This window comes from Mus caroli, unplaced genomic scaffold (assembly GCF_978045245.1).
Source record: "Mus caroli unplaced genomic scaffold, Mus_caroli_1 scaffold_5, whole genome shotgun sequence".
NCBI lineage: Eukaryota > Metazoa > Chordata > Mammalia > Rodentia > Muridae > Mus > Mus caroli.
The window spans coordinates 133846451-133871645 of NW_028227260.1; the positions used below are offsets into that span (position 1 = coordinate 133846451).

Sequence of the window (25195 nt, forward strand, 5' to 3'; positions counted from 1 at the left end):
TTGTAAGTGAACAGGAAATATTCTCATCTCTCAGAGCTGACAATGTTAATTTTATAGTGTTTATCGCAGATTTTTGTGGGACTATCATCTTTAGAACAATGTAAGCATGGTATGTTGTCACATAGCTGTGATAGCACCTACATGGAATGCTGAGATCACCTTGAACCTAAACATTCTAGACATTTCTGGACAATACATAACATACTAAGTGCCTATCTCAAAAATGAAATGAAATAAAATCATACCAATGAACCTTCTATATTTGTATCTCATACATTCGGGAACTAATAAGATAATGAATCAAAAAAATAAATTTCAATTATTTTTATGAATAAAAATAATTAGAAATGTTAAGAAGGTTAAAAAATCAATACAGGGAGGGGGGAGGGACCTGGGTGGAAAAGGGGATGAGGAGGGGAAGAGAGGAACATGATCAGGTATTGTGGGGGTGGGGAACAGGACTGAAGTGCTGAGGACCAGCAAAAAGAATGGAAACAGGCATCTTTGATAGGTAGGAGGTTAGAAAATCCTCTACAATGTACCAGAGACCTGGGAGGTGAGAGATTCTCAGGACTCAAAGGGAGGGACCTTAGATGAAATGCTCTGCAGTGGGGAGAGGGAACTTGTAGAGTCTTCCTCCAGTGGAGAGACAGGACATCAAGTAGAAAGATGGGGTTGCCATCCCACAGTGAAAAGATCTAACCCAGAATTGTTCCTGTCTGAAAGAAGTACAGGGACAAAAATGGAGAAAAGCCAGAAGAAAAGGAGATCCAGTGACAGGTCCAAATTGGGATCCAGCTCAAGGAGAGGCATCAAGGCCTGACGCTATTACTGATGCTATGGTGTGACCACAACAATGGGCTTATCATGACTGCTCTCTGAAAGACCCAATCAGCAGGTGAAAGAGTCAGATGCAGAAATTTACATGCAACCAATGGACAGAAGCTGGCCCTGTGGTTGAATTAGGGAAAAGCTAGAAGAAGCTGAGGAAGAGGGCGACCCTGTAGGAGGACCAACAGTCTCAAATAACCTGGACCTCCCAGGATCTCTCAGACACCTAGCCACCAACCAGGCAGCATACACCAGCTGATATGAAGCCCCCAACACATATACAGCAGAGGACTGCCGGGTTTGGACACAGTTAGAGAAGGTGCATCTAACCCTCAAGAGACTTGAGGCCACAGGGAGTAGGGAGGTCTGGTGGGGTGGGGTTAGGATGGTGTGGACATCCTCGTGGAGATGGGGAGTGGGGGCATGGGGGCATGGGGGAAGGAGGTATGGGATGTGGAACAATCAGAGGGCAAACAAGGAGGGGGATAAAGTCTGGACTTTAAAAAAAGATTAAAGAATAAATTTTAAATAATTCACTACATTAGTGTGTGAAAGTTCGGTACAAAGGATTATTTGCCACTCACTTATTCATTTAGATTTTGTTTGGAAGTTAATATAAAGAGGCTTTTACACTTAAACAAGAAAATAATTAAAGATGTTTAAAAATAAAGGAGTTCTATTTTGATTCTAGAGGTACACCTCCTAGTTGACTTTATAATCACATCAGTGGGGTTTAACTTCCTTCTTAGAATCATCAGAATAACAAGGATAAATGAGCCTTTCAAACCCTGTTTCATAGGAGACAGAAAAGTTAGCGAATTTTTAATTTGGTTACAAATGTACCAGCAAGTGAAAAATATGTATGCTTCATTAGTCTGAAGATGGGAAAGTAGATGAGTACTTCAGAGTATGCTTCATAATGTCTCTTTTAAACACAGACGTTTATTTTCTCTGTTCACCATCTACATCAAAAAGCTTATCGTAGTTGTTGGTCTCCAAGTTCATCAAGCCCTGAAACAGAAAAGCACTTCTTACTAAACAAACTCCGAAACATACAAACATGAAAGATTCTGTGCAAATGGTGTATAGACGTGCTATGTTTAGTTAAGCTGGATAATTATAGTGTTAATAAACTATGAGGTACATCTGAGGTCAAATTCCCAATTTATCATTTCATGTCTTGAGTAATTCCTACAAAGTCATTAGGATTTTACAGATAATATCAGTCACTTCAGTCAGAAATAATTCAAAATAGCACGTAAACTTTTTGATTCCTAAAACATATTTAGTTTCCTAAGGACATTTTATGCACCATGTGCAACATACCTCCATGGACTTCTCATACATGTATTTAATTGCTTCCAGGGTCTGGCTCTGACTACATTTGGACAGTTTAAATGCTTGTTGTTCATTTTGATAATTGTTTGACAAATATAAAAGGAAAGCATTACTATAACAATTCTGTTTATTTTGTTGTTACTGCCATGCAGCATGAATGCTAGGCTAACAGTCAACCACTAAATGTATCTCCAATACTAAAATGTTTACGTGGACAAAAATAATTCCATAAGAAACTTAAAAGGAATAGTTTTCCAAGTGATTTAACATTTTAAAAACTATTATGACTAAATATACTTATATTTTTAAGTAACATGAAATGCAATTATACTACCAATTGTGGGTTAATAAACCTTTTTTTTTTTATGAGAAAGTTTTTGTCATACTGCACAGACTGGACTTAGCTTTTCAAGTACTTATGTTTATAGGCATGCACCATGTAAACATGAACTTGGTAAAATCCTAGCCCTGGAAGCTTAACTCTAGCTAGTGTTAATGTTTTTATCATACGATGACCTCCTTTTACTAAATAGCAGAAGCAATCCCAGGAGGTGGTTAACTACCTCATCTCTGTATCTACCCCCACCTAAGGTGTATGTGCCACGTCTTCTACTTTCTCTTCCTTTCTTAAGGGTGCCTTATACTTATTCTTTACTAAGTCCAACATCTTCACTTGTCTCAACTATTGTCAAGAGTTTCAGCATTTGTAACTGTTATTTTAAATTTATGAGTCTAGCTGACCATCAGTGTAATGCCTATAAAACTAACTTTTATAAAGTTTGAGTTAGAATAATCACAAGATCATGAATAGTCTTGATCACTTAAAGACATCCTACCTCAAAATAAAGTGTAAACAGATGTCTGGGAACAAAGTTTAGTGGTAGATTGGTTTTCTCTAGGTTCCAATCTCAAGTAACACAGGAAATAGTAATATAAATTTCTCTTTGTATTCTTTACGTTGGCACACAACCATAGTAATTTGCATTTTTCAAAAATTAAGGCAAGCCCTTTACACCTTTTCTCCTTGGGCTACTACATTCCTATTTTGTCCTTTATTCATTGTGATCAGTTTTGTACCTCACATTTCCACTCAAATCATCCTGATTAAGTACAATGATATCCACTTTGCGAAGTTCCCCTTTAAAAAACGTACACGTGCATATATATGGAGACAAAGGATTAATATTGGGTGTCTTCTTTGGTTGCACCCTACTGTTTGGGAGACAGGATCTGACTGAACCTAGAGCTCATCCATTAGGCTACACCTGGTGGCTAGGAAGCTCTGGGAATCATCTTATCTCTGAACTAAACCTGAGTATGGTGGTTCTAAAATGCTCACCACCACATGAACTTTTATTGTTGCAGTGGTTTGGTTTTAGTTTTGCTAGTTTGTTGGTGGGGCTAGTGTTGTTGTTGTTGGTGGTGGTGTGTGCGTGCATGCCTGCACAGGGAATATAAGCTCGGGTCTCCATGCCTACACAGGAGAAAGATTAAAACTAAACCATCTTCCAGCCCTGCAAATCTATCTTATTTGGCCCATTAGCAGCATATGACTCAGTTAGGGAACTTTTCTTCCTTAAAAGTTTTCCTTCACTCATGGTAGTTTCCTTTGTACCAATTGTTCTTTTCCCTTACTGGTTACCTCTCACCCTGCCCTTGCCCCATGCAGAATTACAAATATTGAAGTACTCTGGGGGTCTGTCTTTAGACTCCTCATTTACACAGATGATTACTCCCCCTTGAAATTTCATCCAGAGTTCAAGGTTTAAAAATTGTCTTCAATTGGAGTATTTATTTATTTATTTTATCTTTAGTCCCTATCTCTTTCCTGAACTGACTCATAATGGCAGCTTCCTCAATGCCTTCCCAGGAAGGAATGGATCTCCTGTTCCTTTCAAATTTAATACTTCCCAAACTATTAACCAATCAAATAAAAAATTAGTTAATATGGTCATCATCTCAGATCTTACTAGGAAACCATGTGATGACTACAGTCATTGGTACAGAAATGGGGAGATTATCTAAGATAGTTTGGTGATATTCTTCCACAGGAATATTCTGCTAGGGCTGTTGAAACAGCCTGATGGAAACAGGTTGTTTCCATCCACTGTTGTTACTAAATTTGTACTAAGTTATGATTGTAAGAACTGATTTGCCAGTTTGAGTTGGCTTTCTAATGTTAACAACAGAGTCCAGATGACACCAGTAAGTAAGCTTTCTCTCTCCTTTCAACTGTATCTGAGGCTGACATATTGTAGAAACTGGTAATCCTCTCTTCATCTTTCAGCAAAAGTCTGTCTCTTGAAAATTTATGATCTGGTCTACCATAAAATACCTAGTGCTTTTCATTGATATAGTATGTGATCATACTTCTCTGGTTTACAATTTAGTAGGTCTAGAACAGAACCAAGGATAGATAGATAATGAAACTTAATTTAGTTTCATGTCCCCAACACAGGGCTAGTTTCTCCATTCCTACTTGATACTTAGTTATACTAGGTTAATTATAAAGTTAGTTGTGATACCAACCACTGATTTTTCTTGTTCTTCATTGAATTTCTGTGTATCCATGTCAAACTTCTGAAATGTAGTTTTATACTGCTCACACAATTTGTTGTTGATCATCTCACTGTAAAGCAAAATAATGAAAGCAGTCACATTTCATACCAATATGAAAAAGAACACTCAAAACAAATTAAATTGACCATTTCATACTATAAAAAGAAAAACAGCAGTACAAAATCATCTAATGGGAAATCATTATAGATTTTTCTCTAACAGATTATTAGAGAAGACTTCTTTTATGTTTTAGCTTTTCAAAATTAAAGAAGTTTTAATACATATATATCTTATTTTAGAAAATTAATTGTATTTCAAAGTATTTTCATTATTTTCTACCAAATATAAGGTCTAATTTATTTTCTTATATTGATTCAGTTAAGACTTAGTGCAAAACATAAGTCAATTAAAATATACAATTTGTCTGCATATGTAATTGATCCTTTTCCATATTGTTATAATAAACCATAAATTACATTTCTAAGATTTTGTGCAAGACTTCTGTGTTTCCACAATGAATGTAAATCAAATTTTAAAATCTCATTAACAGGTACTTAAAGTAGAAAATAAAAATTTTTACAGATTTCTAAGAATTAGATTTAGTATCCTTGAAGGCATCAAGGTATAGTGTTAACTGCTTACACAAAATCAAAGCCACACATTTTTACTAAAAGCTCAGACATGGCTTTTTAAAAAAAAAAAAAAAAAACTCAGCCACATATAATTTTTTAAATGATACAAATGTGACCCTACAAAACTAAAAATTCTACCTCTCCCATTTGTTCGTTTGCCAAAGTCATTCTAATTTCTGGTTGCTTTCGTTGAAAGAATCTTTGATATAAGTTTCCATGTGTTTTCTCTTTATGTGACTCTAGGTCCAAGGTATCTGAAATAATCATCTGATATCTATGGGTAACAGACACATATGTGGTGTACATATATATACCTGTAAGCAAAACACTAATGCACAAATATGTCTGAAAAATAAGTATTAAGAGCATTGTTTCCTAAGCCATGTAAGACATTTTGGGTATATGATCCTAGTCTCGGAAGCTTAAGCAGGAGATTTCCAGTGTAAAGGACAACATAGGTTACATAGCAAAATTCAGGCCAGCCTGAACTACATAGTGAGACCATATCTCAAAGACAAATTATTGTCTTCTAAGAAAGCTCATGTAACATTCAATTGCATATAATTTAAAACAGATTCTTTGGGATCTGAGTATCATTCTCTCACTGATTATTAAAGTTGTCTTTTACTTTCAATTACCTAATTCATTTTATAACAAAACAAAACAAAAGCAAAAGCAAAAAACAGTGAGGGGATTGGAGAGATGATTCATCAGTTAAGAGCAGTGGTTCCCTTCCAGAGATCTAAGATTGGATTCCCAGCATCTCCAAGGTGGCTCACAACCTATAACTCCATTTCCAGGGTAATCAATGCCTTCATCTGGCCTCCTCAGGTACCAGACATACTAGCTGTGTGCATATACACATGCAAGCAAAACAAACATATCCATAAAATAAAAAATTTTAAAAAGTAATAAGGGTTACATTAAAGAATTCAGTTTTGCACTGTGCCAAATAAAGAAAGAAGCACAGAGGAGTCCTAGAAAAGAAACTGACTTAATATAAAATTAATACTGGGTCAATGAAAAACTGTTGCATGTACAGAATTTTGTATATATATCACTTAGCTTTGAATACATGGAATTGTAAAAAAAAAATGTTTACATCATTTTTTCCTCTAAAAATCCCTTCAAAGCAATTATGAAGATGCATCAGTAGTTAAGAGGGTTTACTGTGAAAGGAAGAGGTTCGCAAATTTGAATCTAGTACCCATCTAGAAAACCAAACATGGGTGGTTGCTTCTACTATAGCAGCACTGTGGTAGGTAGAGTGAGAATTGCTAGGACTTGCTGGCTGCTTGTCTAGCTGCATGTTCAGTGAAAGAATCTGTCTTAAGAGAATAAGGTGGAAAGTAATAGAGCAAAACCCAACATCCTCCTCTGCCCTCCACATTTGTATATATGCACCACAGACACAAACATATGAAAAAATAAAAATTAAGTTTCATTAAGGTCATACCTGTTCAAAAAGCACCATTTTCACTTCTGTACCACAGGAAAAAAAATAAGTCCATGATGCTAAATCAAAAATATTTGCAAGAGTCTGTGTCATGAGTAGACCTTGGGTGCTGACTCTGCACCAAGTCCCACAATACCCAGAGGAAGCTCAACTCCCAGGTGCTCTAACACTCCCAGGATCATAGGAATGGGCCCACCATCAGGAGTAAGGGGACACAGGAACCCCTGCCTTGCCAGTGCCATGGATTCCTTCTGGTCTGAAACTGCACCTGGATCAGACCTGCGTACTGGCTCTGCAAGCACTCTTAAAACACCCGGTGGGAGCATGACTCCCAGGTATTCTGAAACACCCAAGATCACAGGATCACAAAGGAAGCTCAACGCCCAAGAGATCAGACACACCCAGGAACACTGGAGTTCTGACAGAAGATCACAGCTGAGGGTACAACATCTTTCCCAACACCCTGTGTATCTGGGACCCCCACAAGAAAGAAAATCATCTTCCCAGTCAGAGGCACGCGTTCCTTGCAACATACAACTGTGTCTAGAGAAAACCTAGGGCTCTGGCACCCCACCAAATCTTGCAACACCAAGAAAAAGCTTAAATCCCAGGAGCTCTGACACAGCAGGATCTCAGGAGATTGGTCAAACCAGGATTTCAGGATCCAAGGGTCAGCATGACTTCCAGGAGTTCAGACACACCCAGAATATCAGGAAACCAGGATTGCTGGATCACAGAGACAGCTGGACTCCGATGAGTTCTGACACACCAGGATTACAGGAGGGACAGTCTCCAGTCAGAGACAGCAAGGGAAGGTAGCACCAAAGAAAACGAGATGGCAAGAGGTAAGTGTAAGAATATAAACAATAGAAACCAAAACTAGTAGGCATCATCAGAACCCAGTTTGGCCACCACAGCAAGTCTTGGATACCCCAACACATTGGAAAGGAAAGATTCAGATTCAAAATCACATCTCATGATGATGATAGAGGACTTTAAGAACAAAAATACCTCCCTTAAAGAAATACAGGAGAACACAGGTAAACAGCTAGAATCCCTTAAAGAGGAAACATAAAAATCCCTTAAAGAGTTACAGGAAAACACAATCAAACAGGTGAAGGAATTGAAAAAAACCTCTAGGATCTAAAAATGGAAGTAGAGAATAAAAACTCACAAAGAGATATGAACCTGGAGAAAGAAAACCTAGGAGACATAGATGCAAGCATCTCCAACAGAATACAAGAGATAGAATAGAGAATCTCAGGTACAGAATATACAATAGAAAACATTGACACAACAGTCAAAGAAAATGCAAAATGCAAAAATCTCCTAACCCCAAACTTCCAGGAAATCCAGGACACAATGAGATGACAAAACCTAAGGAAAATAGGTATAGAAAAGAGAAAAGATTCCCAAGTCAAAGGGCCAGCAAATATCTTCAACAAAATAATAGAAGAAAACTTTCCAAACCTAAAGAAAGAGATGCATATGAACATACAAGAAGCCTAGAGAACTCCAAATAAACTGGACCAGAATAGAAATTCCTGCCGACACATAATAATCAGAACAACAAATGCACTAAATAAAGATAGAATATTAAAAGCAAGAATGGAAAAGGTCAAATAACATAAAAAGGCAGACTTACTTATTAGACATACACAAGACTTCTCACCAGAGACTATAAAAGCCAGAAGATTCTTGACAGATGTTATACAGACCCTGAGAGAACACAAATGCAGCCCAGGCTATGATACCCAGCAAAACTCTCAATTACCATAGATGGAGAAACCAAAGTATTCCACGATAAAACCAAATTCACACAATATCTTTCCATGAATCCAAACCTTCAAAAAATAGATGGAAAACTACAACACAAGGAGGGAAACACTACAACATACAAAAATCAAGAAAGAAATCTTCTTTCAACAAACCCCAAAGAAGATAGCAACGTAAACATAATTCCACCTCAAACAACAAAAGTAACAGGAAACAACCAACAGTCACTGGTGTTTAATATTTCTTAATAGCAATGGATTCAATTCCCCAATAAAAAGACATAGAGTAATAGACTTGATACATAAACAGAACCCAGGATTTTCCTGCATACAGGAAACCCACCTTAGTGACAAAGACAGACACTACCTCAGAGGAAAAGGCTGGAAAAAAATTTTCCAAGCAAATATTCCCAGGAAACAAGCTGGAATAGCCATTCTACTATGGAATAAATTCAATTTACAACCAAAAGGTTTTTTTGTTTTTGTTTTTTTGGTTTTGTTTTTTAAATAAGGACTGTCACTTTACTTGTCAAAGGATGAGTCAACAAAGATGAACTCACAATTCTCAACATCTATGCCCCAAATGCAAGGTCACCCAAATTCATAAAAGAAACTTTACTAAAGCTGAAAGAACATATTGTACCCTATAATAATAGGGGGAAAATTCAACACCCCACTCTCAGAAACAGACAGATCCTGGAAACAGAAACAAAACAGAGACACTTTGAAACTAACAGAAGTTATGAAACTAATGGATTTAACAGATGTCTATATCTATAGATATCATAGAACATTTTATCATAAAACAAAAGGATGTCCCTTCTTCTCAACACCTCATGATGCCTTCTCCAATACTGACCATATAATGGGTCACAATCAGGCTTCAACAGATATAAAAATATTTAAATAATCCCATGCATCCTATCAAATCACCACGGACTAAGGGTGATCTTCAATAATATAAATAAGTCAGGCGTGGTGGCGCATGCCTTTAATTCCAGCACTCGGGATGCAGAGGCAGGCAGATTTCTGAGTTCAAGGCCAGCCTGGTCTACAAAGTGAGTTCCACGACAGCCAGGGATACACAGAAAACCCCTGTCTTAAGCCCACCAAATAATAATAATAATAATAATAATAATAATAATAATAATAATATAAATAATAGAAAACCCATATACACGTGGAAGGTGAACAACAGTCTACTCAGTGATAACTCGGTCATGGAAGAAATAAAGAAAGAAATTAAAGACTTTTTGGAGTTTAATGACAATGAAATTACAACATATCCAAACTTATGGGACACAATGAAAGCATTCCTAAAAGAAAAACTAATAGCCCTGAGTGCCACCAAAAAAAAAAAAAAAAAAAAAAAAAGAAACTGGAGAGAGCATACACTAGCAGTCTGACAGCACCATTAAAAGCTCTAGAACAAAAGGAAGCAAATTCACCCAAGGGGAGTAGAAGGCAGGAAATAATCAAACTCAGGGCTGAAATCAAACAAGTGGAAAAAAAGAACTATACAAAGAATCAACCAAACCAGGAGCTGGTGCTTTGAGAAAATCAACAAAATATATAAACCCTTAGCCAGACTAAAGAGAGGGCACAGAGTCAGTATCCAAATTAACAAAACCAGAAATGAAAAGGGAGACATAACAACAGAAACTTAGGAAATCCAAAAAAATGATCAGGTCCTACTATAAAAGCCTATACTCAACAAAACTGGAAAATTTGGATGAAATGGACAATTATCTAGACAGATATCAGGTACCAATTTAAATCAGGATCAGATAGACCCTGTAAATACTACTGTCTTAGTCAGGGTTTCTATTCCTGCACAAACATCATGACCAAGAAGCAAGTTGGGGAGGAAAGGGTTTATTCGGCTTACACTTCCATACTGCTGTTCATCACCAAAGGAAGTCAGGACTGGAACTCAAGCAGGTCAGAAAGCAGGAGCTGATGCAGAGGCCATGGAGGAATGTTCTTTACTGGCTTGCCTTGCCTGGCTTGCTCAGCCTACTCTCTTATAGAACCCAAGACTACCAGCCCAGGGATGGTTCCACCCACAAGGGGCCTTTCCCCCTTGATCACTAATTGAGAAAATGCCTTACAGTTGGATCTCATGGAGGCATTTCCTCAACTAAAGCTCCTTTCTCTCTGATAACTCCAGCTGTGTCAAGTTGACACAAAAATAGCCAGTACACTACCATAATCCCTAAAGCAATAGAAGCAGTCATTAATAGTCTCCCAACCCCCTCATGAAAAATAAAAGCTCAGGATCTGATGGGTTTAGTACAGAATTCTATCAGACCTTCAAAGAAGAACTAATACCAACACTCTTCAAACTATTATACAAAATCAAAAGAGAAGGAACACTATTCAATTTGTTATATGAAGCCACAATTACACTTATACCCAAAACATACAAAGACCCAAATGAAGAAAGGAAACTTGAGACCAGTTTCACTTATGAATATTGATGCAAAAATACTCAATAAAATTTTGGTAAACTCAATCCAAGAACGTGTTAAAATGATCATCCTTCATGATCAAGTGGTCTTCATCCCAGGGATACAGGGATGGTTCAATATATGGAAATCCATCAATGTAATCCACTGTTTAAACAATCTCAAGGAAAAAACCCAGAGTATTATCTCATTAGATGCTGAGAAATCATTTCCAAAAATTCAACAACCCTTCATGATAAAATTCTTGGAAAGATCAAGAATTCAAGGCCTATACCTAAACATACTAAATGCAATATACTGCAAACCAGTATCCAACATCAAAAATAAATGTAGAGAAACTTGATGCAATCCCACTAATATCAGACAAGACAAGACTAGATAAGGCTGACCCTAACTATTCACAGTAGTATATAATATAGTACTATTCTATAGTACTAGAAGTTCTATCCATAGCAACTAGACAACGAAAAGAGGTCAAAGGGATTAAAATTGGAAAGGAAGAATTCAAAATATCACTATTTGCAGATGACATGATAGTATATGTAAGTGACCCCAAAAATTCCAACAGAGAACACTTAATCCTGATAAACAAATTCAGCAAAGTGGCCTTATATAAAATTAACTCAAACAAATCAGTAGCTTTCCTCTACTCAAAGGATAAACAGGCTGAAAAAGAAATTATAGAAACAACACCCTTCACAATAGTCACAAGTTATAATACCTCGATGTGACTCGAACCAAGCAAGCGAAAGAGCTGTATGACAAGAACTTCAAGTCTCTGAAGAAAGAAATTGAATATCTTAAAAGATGGAAAGATCTCCCATGCTCATAGTTTGGCACAATTAATTTAGTAAAAATGGCCATATTGGCAAAAGCAATCTACAGATTCAATGCTATCTCCATCAAAATTCAAACTCAATTCTTCCTAGAGATAGAAAGAGCATTTTGAAAAATCATTTGGAATAACAGAAATCCAGGACATCAAAAAATGATTCTCAACAATAAAAGAACTTCAGTGGGAATAATCCCCGACCTCAAGCTGTATTATAGAGAAATAATGATAAAAATGTATGGTAATGGTACAGATACAATGACTTCATGAAATTCACAGGCAAATGGATGGATCTAAAATTTATCATCCTGTGTGAGGTAACCCAATCCCAAAAGAACAAACATGGTATGCACTCACTGATAAGTGGATATTAGCCTAAAAGCTCAGAATACCCAAAATGTAATTCATAGACCATAGAAGGAAGACGAAAGTGTAGGTGTTTCAGTCCTTCTTAGAATGGGGAACAAAATACTCCTGGGAGGAAATATGGAGACAAAGTACAGAGCAGAGACTGAAGGAATGAAAATCTAGAGTCTGCACAACCTGTGGATACATCCCATATACTGACACCAAAAACAGTCACGATTGTGGATGCCAAAAAGTGCTTGCTGATAGGAGCCTAATATGGCTTTCTCCTGAGAGGCTCTGTCAGAGCTTGGCAAGAACAAAGGCTGATGCTCAGAGCCAACCATCAGACTGATCATAGTGTCACCAATGGAGGAGTTAGAGGAAGGGCTGAAGGATCTGAAGGCATTTGCAACCTTATAGGAAGAACAACAATATGAATGAACCAGACCCCCCAGAGCACCCAGGGACTAAGCCAACAACAAAAGAGGGGGGTCCCATGGATCCAGTTGCATATATAGCAGAGGATGACCTTGTCAGACATCAGTGGGAGGTGAGGTCCTTGGTCCTGTGAAGGTTCACTGCCCCAGTGTAGGCAAATGCCAGGGTGGGGAGGTGGGAGTGTGTGGGGGGGTGAACACCCTCATAGAAGCACAGGGATGGGTTATGGAATAGGCAGTTTCTGGAGTGAAACCAGGAAAGGGCTGTTATTTGAAATGTAAATAAAGATAATATCAAATAATAAATAAATTAAAATAAAAATATTCAAAAATACTACATATAAATAGGAATAATTCATTAAGATGTCATATAGTATATTAACTAATATTTCCTAATATATAAATTATGTTAATACTATATAGTTTTAAATAAATTATATATCCAAAAAATGTACCTTCAAATTTTCCCAGAATATTTTTACTGGAGATCTGTAAAGTAATTAAAGCTTTAAAAAGTAAGGATGCTGGGGATACTGTTTGATGGCTCAGCTTTTGTCCTACAAGCAGGACGACAAGAGCTTCAGCACTACACGCTCCAAGAAAACCATTCAAATTAAGGATTAATCTTATGGAAATATTGTTTATAATATATATCATATTCTAATTATTAATATAGATTACTTGCTATACAATCAATTAAACTTTTCTGGAAGTACTTACACTAAGAAGGAAATAATAAGTTTGAACATATTACCGTGTATCTCCAACTATTCCTTCAGGATTTGCATTCCCATCATCATGAGTTACTGGATTCTGTACTGGGTTGGTAATAAAACAAGATATTAAAACAATTATGTTATTTTGCAAATTTTAATGAAATACTTTGTGATCATTCAGGCATAGTGCCAACATTAGGTTTTAAAGCAGATCTATGATTTGTCTAGAAGTTAAACAAAATCAAGTAATGTCTAATTGTCATCTAGAAATATGTTTAAAGCTATTTATTTACACGTTGTGATTAAAGACAAGAGATGCAATATGAGATTTTCGATCTTCATTACAATCCTAAGAAGAATAACTGAGAAAAAAGGAAGTGTAACATCAATGCCCAACATTAGATATCTGGTACCTTCCATCAGGTCCAATTCTGAAGCATTCCCATCTTGCTGTTCACCACTTAACAAATTCCTGTTTTGCATTGGTGTCTCTACAGAACGTGCAAAACGCTGCCATTCCACTGAGAAACTTACGTTTTCTGATTTAAAATAAAAAAAGAAATTTTCTCAAGCCATTTGAATCAAAAAATCACTTAAACTAATAAAATTGAAATATAAAATATCATTAAGGAATGATTTTTACAAAAGCAGCACTTCATAATTGCATGAAGGGTTTAAAGATAAAACCATATTTCTATTACCCTCTGATTTAATACTAAAGACTTTAAGTATTTAAATATGGAACAGAATAGTTGGCTTCAAAGATAGCCATTAATAACTTTAACTTTAATATATATACATTTAAAAAAAGAATTATTTAAATTGAATAAAGTATCTTGCTTCCTTACTATAAAGACTAAGAGTTTATTTTTCAGTTTAAAACTCTCTCTCTCTCTCTCTCTCTCTCTCTCTCTCTCTCTCTCTCTCTCTCTCTCTCTTTCACACACACACACACACACAGACACACACACACACACACTATGATGGCTTTAACTGTGACTTCAAGTGGGTTTATATCTAATCATAGGAGGATCTGCATTTTGGTCCCATTCCTGCTAGGTTTTTGATAAGTTAGAGCAAATGTGTCTGCATCTCAATCTCCAAATAAAATCATAGTTGCTATGATCACAACCAAGCTCCTTAATCTTTTTCATCACAATACGAATCTAAATTATAAACTGTCTGGCTGGACATATATTTTACTGCTACAGCAAGAAGCTCTGAGTTCAATCCTCAACTATGAAAAAAACCAAAATTTAAAAATAAAAAATAAAACAGGCATATTTCCTCAGGCCCCAGTATATTTGTAAGGCTGAGGACTTCAGTTTCAAGGCGAGTCCAAGCTGCACATGAGGTTTCAGACACTCCTGAGATACAGAGGTAGAGCTCACTTCCCTAAACCAAAACAACACACAAATAAACACAGCCTGTCCTGAATTATGTCTGAAGTCCCAGTTCTTCTGAGGCTGAGAGGAGCCTCAGGATTTTGAGGCTGTTGGTTCCTATATAGACAAATTTCGGCAATCTTGCCTTTCAACACCAGGTAGAGGAAAATGAAGACTGGTATTCAGTTTGTTTTTATGAATTTCTGGCGGGTAGCAGCAGCACAGAAAAGGTTCTAGTCTGTTTCTGCCACTAAGAGACCTCCAGTTTACTCACACCTCACATCCCCATGCCCTAGAAGACTTTCAGAGTCTCCAATTCCCTGGCCTTCCTGCTTTCTGCTAGGTGGTAGTCCTGCCCTTAGCGAAGTTCTTCATTTTTCTGAGCAGAGGCCCAGGTGGGTAAAGTCGACTGTGAACCCGGAAGCAGTACTGTCAGGAGTCCAGTGAGGGTCACCTCCTCTCCTTACTCCTGAAGTAAAACCTCCACCGCTCCACCTTCACCCCACCTGGACCCCCACCTGAACCATTATTAACCATCGGTCAACAGGTCACTGACTACCTCCACAGAGACTTCTCCCTACCATGCTTCCTGAAGAACTTCCCTTCCTCAACAATTCAGCTTCGTGGCCACCACAAAGCAAACTGGGTAACAGGGTTTGGACAGCTGGAAAACAATCTCAGCCAAGACCCTTGCTGATTGGCCGTGTTTGCACATGCGTACTAAGGGTGAGAGAGGCTCTATCAATCATCTGTCATCCAAGCAGCAGAAAAGAGGTAGTGTTTTAGCTGCCACTACTACCCAGAAGCTTTCCATTTTCCAAGTTTGCAATACTAACTTGAAAGCTAAAATTAAACGAACCCCAAACAAGACTCTCCTACTTTGTTTCAGTTGAAGGGGCTGTTGTGTGCATATCGGATTTGTTTTATTTATTTAACGAACATGCTAATAATGCATGTTTGTATTTGTTCAACATGCATGTCTGGTGCTCATAGAAACTAGAATAGGATGTCAAATCCCCTGGATCTAGAATTACAAATGGTTGAGAGTCATTATGTGGGTCCTAGGAACTAAACCTTTGTTCTCCCCAAGAGCAACAAGTGCTCTTAATTTCTAAGCTATCTTTCCATCCCTGTCCTGTGTGTGTTTTAAGGTATGCTGGATCATTTCTCTCGACAGATGATTATTTTTACTATACAGTGGAGATTATAGAAATATGACACTTTCCTAATATTGTCTATTTTCAGAAAAAGAAAAAAAACATAATTGTAAAGGATTGTGTAAATCATAAAAAGAGATTCAGAAAAAATGATGTGTATACATTTCAGTATATGTGTGCATAAGAAGTCTGCATTCTCAGTCATATTCCAACTTACATTATTTTTGTTTGTTTTTCTAGACAGGTTTTCTCTGTATAGCCCTGTTTGTCCTGGAACTCCCCCTGTAGACCGGAGTAGCCTCAAACACAGAAATCCCCCTGCTTCTGCCTCCTAAATGCTGGGATTAAAGTCATGTGCCACCACTGCCTGACCCAACTTAAATCTTGAGACAGGGTCTCTCTGAATCTGCAGCTCACCAATGTCACTAGCCTGGCTAGCCAACTAGCTGTCTCTACCTACTCATCACTGGGCTGCAGCCTGAATTTTTAAAGTGGATTCTAGGCCCCCACCTTAAGTCCATATATTTTCAAGGAAAGCACTTTACCAAAAGAGGCATCTGTCTAGCCCCTCTGCAAGGTTTGTTATGTTGCTGTAGCCACTGGTTTTCTTTTTTTTTTTTTTTTTTTTGGTATTTCTCTAACCATGCCTAAGTTTAGGTTCCTAAAATGCTTAATGCTGGCTTTGTTTGTTTCCTTACAACAGCAAATTGGGTTTCTTGCTCACTTTAAAATTTACAGTTAATTGGGCAATGTGGAAAAACTAATATTTCATTTGCGAGGCTTATTGCTGTGTTTTGTTTATTTGGTAGGTGTTTTGTTAATTTGGTATGTTGCTTGGGTTTTTTTTTTTTTCACAACTGAAGATGAAACTCATAGCTTTTACATGGTGCTGTACCAATGAGCTACATCTTCAGAAAATCTTTAGTTCTGAATGTTGGGTGAGAAGTCATCTGTATGTGTTTTAAAGAAAACTACAATTACTGTGAAACCTAAAATTATCCTCCTATGCTATAGGGTCTATAGAGATCTGATGCCCTCTTCTGTCATCTTCAAACAATAGGCAAATATCTCCAAAAACACATACCTCCAGATTTATCCAGCATACTGTCTTGTTCATCTCTGTGAAGAAAGGACATAGAATTTTAAAGCCAGAAAATAGTGGACTGGTAGAGCATTTGCCTAGCACACAAAAAACTTTACACAGAAACTTCTTTTAATTATTTTTAATAAATATAATGTTGGTTTGGAATAAATGTCATATGCATATAAAGTACATGGTAGACAACCAAAATGAACTGAACTTGTATTATTTACTTTTAACAATTCATACATTTACACCCCACAGTACTTTCTTCATAACTCTCCCACTCTTGCTGAGACCTTTCTTCTTCCCAGATGGTCCCCCTCTTATTTTTATGATGTTTTTTCTTTTCTTTGTGTGTATATCTGGGAAGATACCATGCAGGTGGTCCTATTGTCCTAGTTGCTATGTGTTTGTGATGACAAGGACTTAAGGACCCCAAGCTGGGCTTGAAATCAATAAATAGCTGCATCTGACCATGAATTGTTGATCTTCCTGAATCTACTTCTCCAGTGAAGGGATCAAAAACACTACTTTTGAAGTACTGTATTGAACTTGGAAAAAATTGAAAATATTACCCTATATCTTCATCTGCTTCTCCATGAGGCGACATGTTCTCATCTTTGTTAAATGCTGGGTTCTTTACTGTATTGAAAATAGAAAATGGAAACATTTGAAAGTATGCTATATAAGTAATAGTTAATAAAGTATTTTCAATTTGCATTTCCCTGGAAAAACTGCCCATGTGAGTTTTTGAAACAGCTTTTATAAATGAAATAATTACATCAAGGAAATTCAGGACCCAAGGAGAAGACAAAAGTGAAGGATAGATGAGAAGTAAGATTTCCAACTTAAAGGGCCAGTGAATATCTTCAACAAAATTATAGAAGAAAACTTCCCTAACCTAAAGAAAGAGATGCCCATGAACATAAAAGAAGCCTACAGATCCCCAAATACTATAGACCAGAAAAGAAATTCCTGCTATCACATAATAATCAAAACACCAAATGCACACAACAAAGAGAATATTAAAAGCAGTAAGGGAAAAAGGTCAAGTAATATATAAAGGCAGATCTATCAGAATTACAACTAACTTCTCCCCAGAGACTATGAAAGTCAGAAGATCATATAGACCCTAAGAGAGCACAAGTGCCAGCCAAAGCTACTATATGCAGTAAAACTCTTTTACCATAAATGGAAAAACCAAGGTATTCTATGACAAAACCAATTTTACACAATATCTTCCAACAAATCCAGCCCTTCAAAGGATAATAAAGGGAAAACACCAAAACAAGGAGGGAAAATACTTTCTAGAAAAAGCAAGAAAATAATCTTGCAGCAAACCTAAAAGAAGATAGCCACATGAACAAAAATTCCATCTCTAAAAACAAAAATAACAGGAAGCAACAACAACTTTTCCTTAATATCTCTTAATATCAGTGGACTCAAATCCCCAATAAAAAGACATAGACTAATAGACGTAAAGTGTAAGCAAGACCCAGCATTTTGTTTCATGCAAGAAACAAACCTCACAGACAAAGACAGACATTATCTCAGAGTAAAAGGCTGAAAAACAATTTTCCAAGCAGATGGTCGCAAGAAACAGGCTGGATTAGCCATTCTAATATCGAATAAAATCGAATTTCAACCCAAAGTTATCAAAAAAGACAAGGAGGAACACTTCATATTCATCAAAATTAAATTTACCAAGATGAACTCCCAATTCTGAACATCTATGCTCCAAATGCAAGGGCATCCACATTCATAAAAGAAACTTTAGTAAACCTCTAAACACACATTGCACCTCACATTATAATAGTGGGAGATTTCAACACCACACTTTCATCAACGGACACATCCTGGAAACAAAAACTAAAAGGATACACAGTGAAACTAGCATAAGTTATAAAACAAATGGATTTTGTTGATATATATAGAACACTGTATCCTAAATCAAAACTATATCCCTTCTTCTCAGCACCTCATGAGGCCTTCTCCAAAATTGACCATATAATCAGTCACAAAACATGCCTCAACAGAAATAAAATTGTTGAAATAATCCCATGCATCCTATCATATTACCACAGACTAAGGCTGAATTTCAATAATAATATAAATAATAGAAAAGCCACATACACGTGGAAGGGAAACAATAACCTATTCAATGATAACTCGGTCAAGGAAGAAATAAAGAAGGAAATTAAAGACTTTTTAGAGTTTAATGAAAATGAAGCTACAACATACCCAAAATATGGTACACAATGAAAACAGTAATAAGAGAAAAATTCATAGCTCTTAATGACTCTAAAAAGAAACTGGAGAGTGGATACAGGAGCAGCTTGACAGCACAACTAAAAGCTCTAGAAAAAAAAGAAGCAAATTCTCCCAAGAGGAGTAGAAGGCAGGAAACAATCAAACTCAGGATTGCAATCAACCAAGTGGAAACAAAGGAACTATACAAAGAATCAACCAAATCAGGAGCTGGTTCTTTGAGAAAATCAACAAGATAGATAAACCCTTAGCCAAACTCACTACAGGGCACAGGGGCAGCATCCTAATTAACAAAACCAGAAATGAAAAGGGAGACATAACAACAAAAACTTTGGAAATCCAAAAAAATTATCAGGTCCTACTACAAATATCTATACTCAACAACACTGGAAAATCTGGATGAAATGGACACTTATCTAGACATATATCAGGTACCAAACATAAATCAGGATCAGATAAACCCTGGAAATACTCCCATAACCCCTAAAGAAATAGAAGCAGTCATTAATAGTCTCCCAAACAAAAAAAGCCCAGAATCTGATGGGTTTAGTACAGAATTCTATCAGATCTTCATGAAGACCTAATATCAATACTCTTCAAACCATTATGCAAAATCTAAAGAGATGGAACATTATCCAATTTGTTCTATGAAGCCAGAATTACAATTATACTCAGACCATACAAAGACCCAAGGAAGAAAGGAAACTTCAGACCAATTTCCCTTATGAAAATCGATGCAAAAATACTCAATAAAAGCCTTGCAAACCGAATACAAGAATACATCAAAATGATCATCCATCATGATCAAGTACACTTGATCCCTGTGATGCAGGGATGGTTTAATATACAGAAATCCATCAACTTAATCCACTATAGAAACAAACTCAAAGACAAAAACCACATGATCATCTCATTAGATGCTGAGAAAGCATTTGACAAAATACAACACCCATTCATAATAAAAGTTCAGGATAAATCAGGAATTCCAGGCCCATACCTAAACATTATAAAAGCAAGAGACAGCAAACCAGTAGCCAACATCAAACTAAAGGGTGAGAAACTTGAAGCAATCCAACTAAAATCAGAGACTAAACAAGGCTGCCCACTTTCTCTGAACCTATTCAACATAGTACTTGAAGTTCTAGCCAAAGCAATTAGACAACAAAAAGAGAACAAATGAATACAAATTGGAAAGGAAGAAGGCAAAAATATCACTATTTCCAGAAGATATGATAGTATATATAAGTGACCCCAAAAATTACACCAGAGAAATCCTAAATCTGATACACGACATTAGTGCAGTAGCTGGATATAAAATTAACTCAAACTTATCAGTGGCCTTTCTCTACACAAAGGATAAACAGGATGAAAAAGAAATTAGGGAAACAATAGTCACAAATAATATAAAATACCTTGGTGTGACTCTAACTGAGTAAGTGAAAGATCTGTATGATAAAAACGTCAAGTCTCTGAAGGAAAATCAAAGAAAATCTCAGAAGATGGAAAGATCTCCCATGCTCATGGATTGGCAGGATTAGTGTAGTAAAAATGGCTATCTCGCTGAAAGCAATCTACAGATTTAATGCAATGCTCATCAAATTCCAACACAATTCTTAACTGAGTTAGAAAGGACAATTTTCAAATTCATCTGGAATAAAAACAAAACCTAGGATACAAAAACTATTCTCAACAATAAAAGAACCTCTCATGGAATCACCATGCCTGACCTCAAGCTGTACTACAGTGCAACTGTGATAAAAATTGCATGGTACAGGTATACTGATAGACAGGTAAATAAATGGAATAGAACTGAAGACACATAAATGAACCTACACATCTACTGTCACTTGATCATTGACAAAGGAGGTAAAACCATTCAGTGGATAGAAGACAGCATTTTCAACAAATGGTGCTGGCTCAATTGGCAGTTAGCATGTAGAAGAATGCAAATTGATCTATTTTCATCTCCTTGTACAATGCTCAAGTCTGAGTAGATCAAGGGACTCCATGTAAAACTAGAGACAGTGAAACTTATAGAGGAGGAAGTGGGGAAGAGCTTCGAAGACATGAGCACAGGGGAAAAATTCCTTAACAGAACAGCAATGGCGTGTGCTGTAAGATTAAGAATAGACAAATGTGACCTTATAAAATTGCAAAGCTTCTGTAAGTCAAAGGACAATGTCAATAGGAGAAAACAGCAACCAATAGATGGGGAAAAAAATCTTTACCAATCCTAAATAAGATAGGGGACTATTATCCAATATATATAAAGAACTCATGAATCTGGACTCCAGAAAATCAAATAACCCTATTAAAAAATGGGCACAGAGCTAAACAAAGAATTCTCAACTAAGGAAAACCAAATGGCTGAGAAGCACCTAAAAAGGGTTCAACATCCTTAATTACCAGGGAAGTGCAAGTCAAAATAACCCTTCGATTCCACCTCACACCAGTCAGAATGGCTAAGATCTAAAACTCAGATGAGAGCAGATGCTGGGAAGAATGTGGTGAAATAGGAACACTCCTCCATTGCTGGTGGTATTGCAAGCTGGTACAACCACTCTGGAAATCAGTCTGGTGTTTCCTCAGAAAATTGGACATAGTTCTACTGGAAGATCCAGCAATACTCCTCCTGAGCATATTCTCAGAAGATATTCCAACTTGTAATAATGACATGCTTCACTATGTTCATAGCATACTTTTTTTATAATAGCAAGAAGCTGAAAAGAACACAGATGTCCCTCTTCAGTGGAATGGATACAGAAAATGTGGTACATTTACATAATGAATTACTACACAGCTATTAAAAACAATGAATTCATGAAATTCTTAGACAAATGGATGGATCTGGATGATATCTTCCTAAGGGGGATAACCCAATCACAAAAGAACACACATGATATGCATTCACTGATAAGTGGATATTATCCCAGAAGCTCAGAATAACCAAGATACAATCTGTAAAACCCATGAAACTCAAGAAGAAGGAAGACTAAATTGTAGCTATGTTGCTCCTTTTTTGAATGGGAAACAAAATACCCATGGAAGGAGTTACAGAGGCAAAGATTAGAGCTGAGACTGAATGAATCCAGAGACTGCTTCACTCAGGGAAAAATCCCATAAATAACCACCAAACCCAGACACTGTTGAAGATGCCAACAAGAGCTTGGGGACAGGAGACTGATAGAGCTGTCTCCTGCGAGGATCTCCCAATGCCTGACAAATACAGAAGTGGATGCTCACAGACATCCATTGTACTGAGCACAGGGTCCCCAATGATGGAGCTAGAGAAAGTACCCAAGGAGCATAAGGGGTTTGCATCCCCATAGGAGGAGGAACAATATGAACTAAGCAGTACCCCCAGAGTTCCCTGGGACTAAAACACCAATCAAATAAAACAGATGGTGGGACTTATGGCTCCAGTTGCATATGTAGGAGAGGGTGTCCTAGTAGGTCATCAATGAGAGGAGAGACCCTTGGTACTGTAAAGGTCCTCTGCCCAGTATTAAGGAATGTCTGGGCCAGGAATTGCGAGTGGGCATGTTGGGGGCAGGGGGAGAGGGGAGAGGAGAGGGGATTTTCAGAGAGGAAATAGAAAAGGGGATAATATTTGAAATGTAAATAAAGAAAATATATAATAGAAAAAAAGGAATGAAACAATTTATTTGCAGGTTATATGAAATAAATTCATGTTTTGCTAACATATAGGAACAATGTTGAGGTCTTTTCCTGGGGTAAAATCATAGCAAGTAATTTTTTCTCAACAAATTGTGACTACAGTGCCAAGAGTAGGTATATACACTACTAAAACTCAGGTATAGGAATATATAGATATAGGTAAAATTAGAAATGAAGTATATGAAAACTCTTAGAAAAGACTTCTTCCATTGCAGGTGAGTTGGTAAAAGTCTAACGAACTGCAGGACACAATCAATAACGAAGACTTGATATACTATACCTTCAGAACGAGCCTCCTCCAAAACATTTATGTCATCATCTTCTTCATCATAGTCAAGAAGTAATAAGTAACCGTCCTTTGGTATCACCCACATTTTCTTTGCCATTTTTCCCTTAAGCACTCAGTTGTCTTCTCATTTAAAAAATTAAAAAGGAAAAAAGAATAAAAACATAGCTATCTGAATCCAAAGGTATCATTTAAATAGTTAAAAATGTCAAAAAGTCAAATAATTATATTAGCTCATTGAAAGATTGTTTCTTTTGTTTTTTAACACTTATATTTTTAATAATTTGTCTTTATCAGAGAGTTTTGTATACATATTCAATATAGTGACATTATATATATATATATATATATATATATATATATATATGTATACACACACACACACACACACACACACACACACACATATATATATGCTTTCCCTTACAATTTCCTCCATGTATCCCATTTATCATGTCCCTCTCTCTCCCAACTTTGTTTTAAAATCTTCTTTAACTTACTTATTTCAAAACCTTCTTTGGAGCCCAAGTTAACAATCTGCCATTTCTCAGTTTAAAAAAAAAGGAAAAAACAGGCCAGCCTTTAATATGTGAGTCCTCCCCTTCCCACCAAAAATGATGAGCAAATGTGTTTGCATTTAAACTTTGAGGCATTTGAATTTTGGTCCTATCTCCCAAAGATTCTTTTTAAACAAAACATCAGCAATTCTGTTTTTCAGTGTATCTCAGTTTTAAAGTAAATTCACAGTACTATTCAGAAAGATAACGAGCATGGTAACTATATATTCATGTCAAGAAGACCCAATGCTCAGTCTACAACAAACACTCGCCACCACCACCCACACAGAAAATCCTTATGTTGGAGAAACATGGGATTGGGGGAAGCCGAGGATTTCAAACATCTGAAGATTTTAAGTTCAAGGCCTGCCCAAGCCAGGCCTGCCTGAGCTACAAAGGAAGATCCCTTTCTACAGAAATAAAACTGAGAGAAAACGCTGAACTTGGTGATGCAAGTCTTTAATCCCAATACATGGGCAATTGAGACAGGAGGATCCGTGCTCAGAATCCTTCCGAGATTACTTATTAATCTCTTGTCTCCTCTTCTTCTTTTCATTCATTCTTCCTCTACCACTCCCTTCTCTGCAAAGTCCATACAGTGTAAACCAAAGGAACACACCATAGAGAAGATAATGAAGAGGGAGGAATCCTCAGTGTATTTCTAAGGGATCCCGGACAGCACACAGGACAAGTGCCAAGTTGGACCCTAAGGCTCCTTACAGCACATAGGACAAGCTCCAAGGCTCCTCACTCACAGCCCCATGCTCCCCCGACCCCCAATCCTGCAGCCAGCTCGCTGATCCTATCCCCAGGCCCCAAGATTGTGTCCTCCAAGGGTTCACAATCCTCTAAGGCCCTGACCTATTCAATCCTCTGCCATGAATATGGTCCTCCACTTTCATTTAACAATCAGAAGCCATAGGAAATGGGGACCAGGAGGCTTTTCCTCACATAGTGACCACCTGGGCCTGATATGCCCCACCCTGTCACACCTCGATTAACTGTCCAACAACCCTGATCAGAGCCGATTATCACTTACAGGTTATCTCAGAGGTGAACACCTTCCCAACAGCACCCTTCCGTGCTCAGCTCCTCAACGGTAAAAAACCGTTGTCAGCAGAGATGCCTGGACAGAGGGTTCTGAGGACCTTTTGTGACGCACGCTGGAGTAAACAGGTCTCACCCAGGGACTGCACTGATTGGCTGAATATATCCTGCGCATGCGTACATGGAGTACCAGGCACTATTGCTTCAAAGGGAGTTTTCAGGAGGTGGGAATGAGCTACTACTGGCTTTAAGACAATTTCTAGGTTTATAAGTCCATACAGACTTGAAAAACTTGAACAAACGTGAAACATAAGAAACACTGCAAACGTCACTACTTAATT

The 25195-nt window shown here is 37.1% G+C and overlaps 1 protein-coding gene across 1 annotated transcript; it reads right to left on the reverse strand.

The window, feature by feature from the left end:
* Positions 1-1680: 1680 nt before the first annotated feature.
* On the reverse strand, positions 1681-24907 carry LOC147004816 (X-linked lymphocyte-regulated protein PM1-like). Its single transcript, XM_085838232.1, has 8 exons — positions 24847-24907; positions 23245-23373; positions 17594-17660; positions 17019-17053; positions 13806-13931; positions 13431-13494; positions 4699-4798; positions 1681-1842 (listed from the first exon to the last, which is right to left on the reverse strand). Exons 2-8 carry the CDS (start codon positions 23348-23350, stop codon positions 1774-1776), a joined length of 567 nt encoding a protein of 188 aa, XP_085694358.1. The 5' UTR covers positions 23351-23373; positions 24847-24907; the 3' UTR covers positions 1681-1773.
* Between the last annotated feature and the right edge of the window lie 288 nt (positions 24908-25195).

What these genes read in the sequence shown, in the direction of transcription:
- LOC147004816 (XM_085838232.1), bottom strand. Translation starts at nt 23,350, where the DNA reads ATGGCAAAGAAAATGTGGGTGATACCAAAGGACGGTTACTTATTACTT. An exon ending in GAAGCAGATGAAGATATAGG is followed by an intron (nt 17,054 to 17,593) that starts GTAATATTTTCA and finishes CTTTCTTCACAG; the next exon opens with AGATGAACAAGACAGTATGC. An exon ending in TATGCTGGATAAATCTGGAG is followed by an intron (nt 13,932 to 17,018) that starts GTATGTGTTTTT and finishes ATTTTAAATCAG; the next exon opens with AAAACGTAAGTTTCTCAGTG.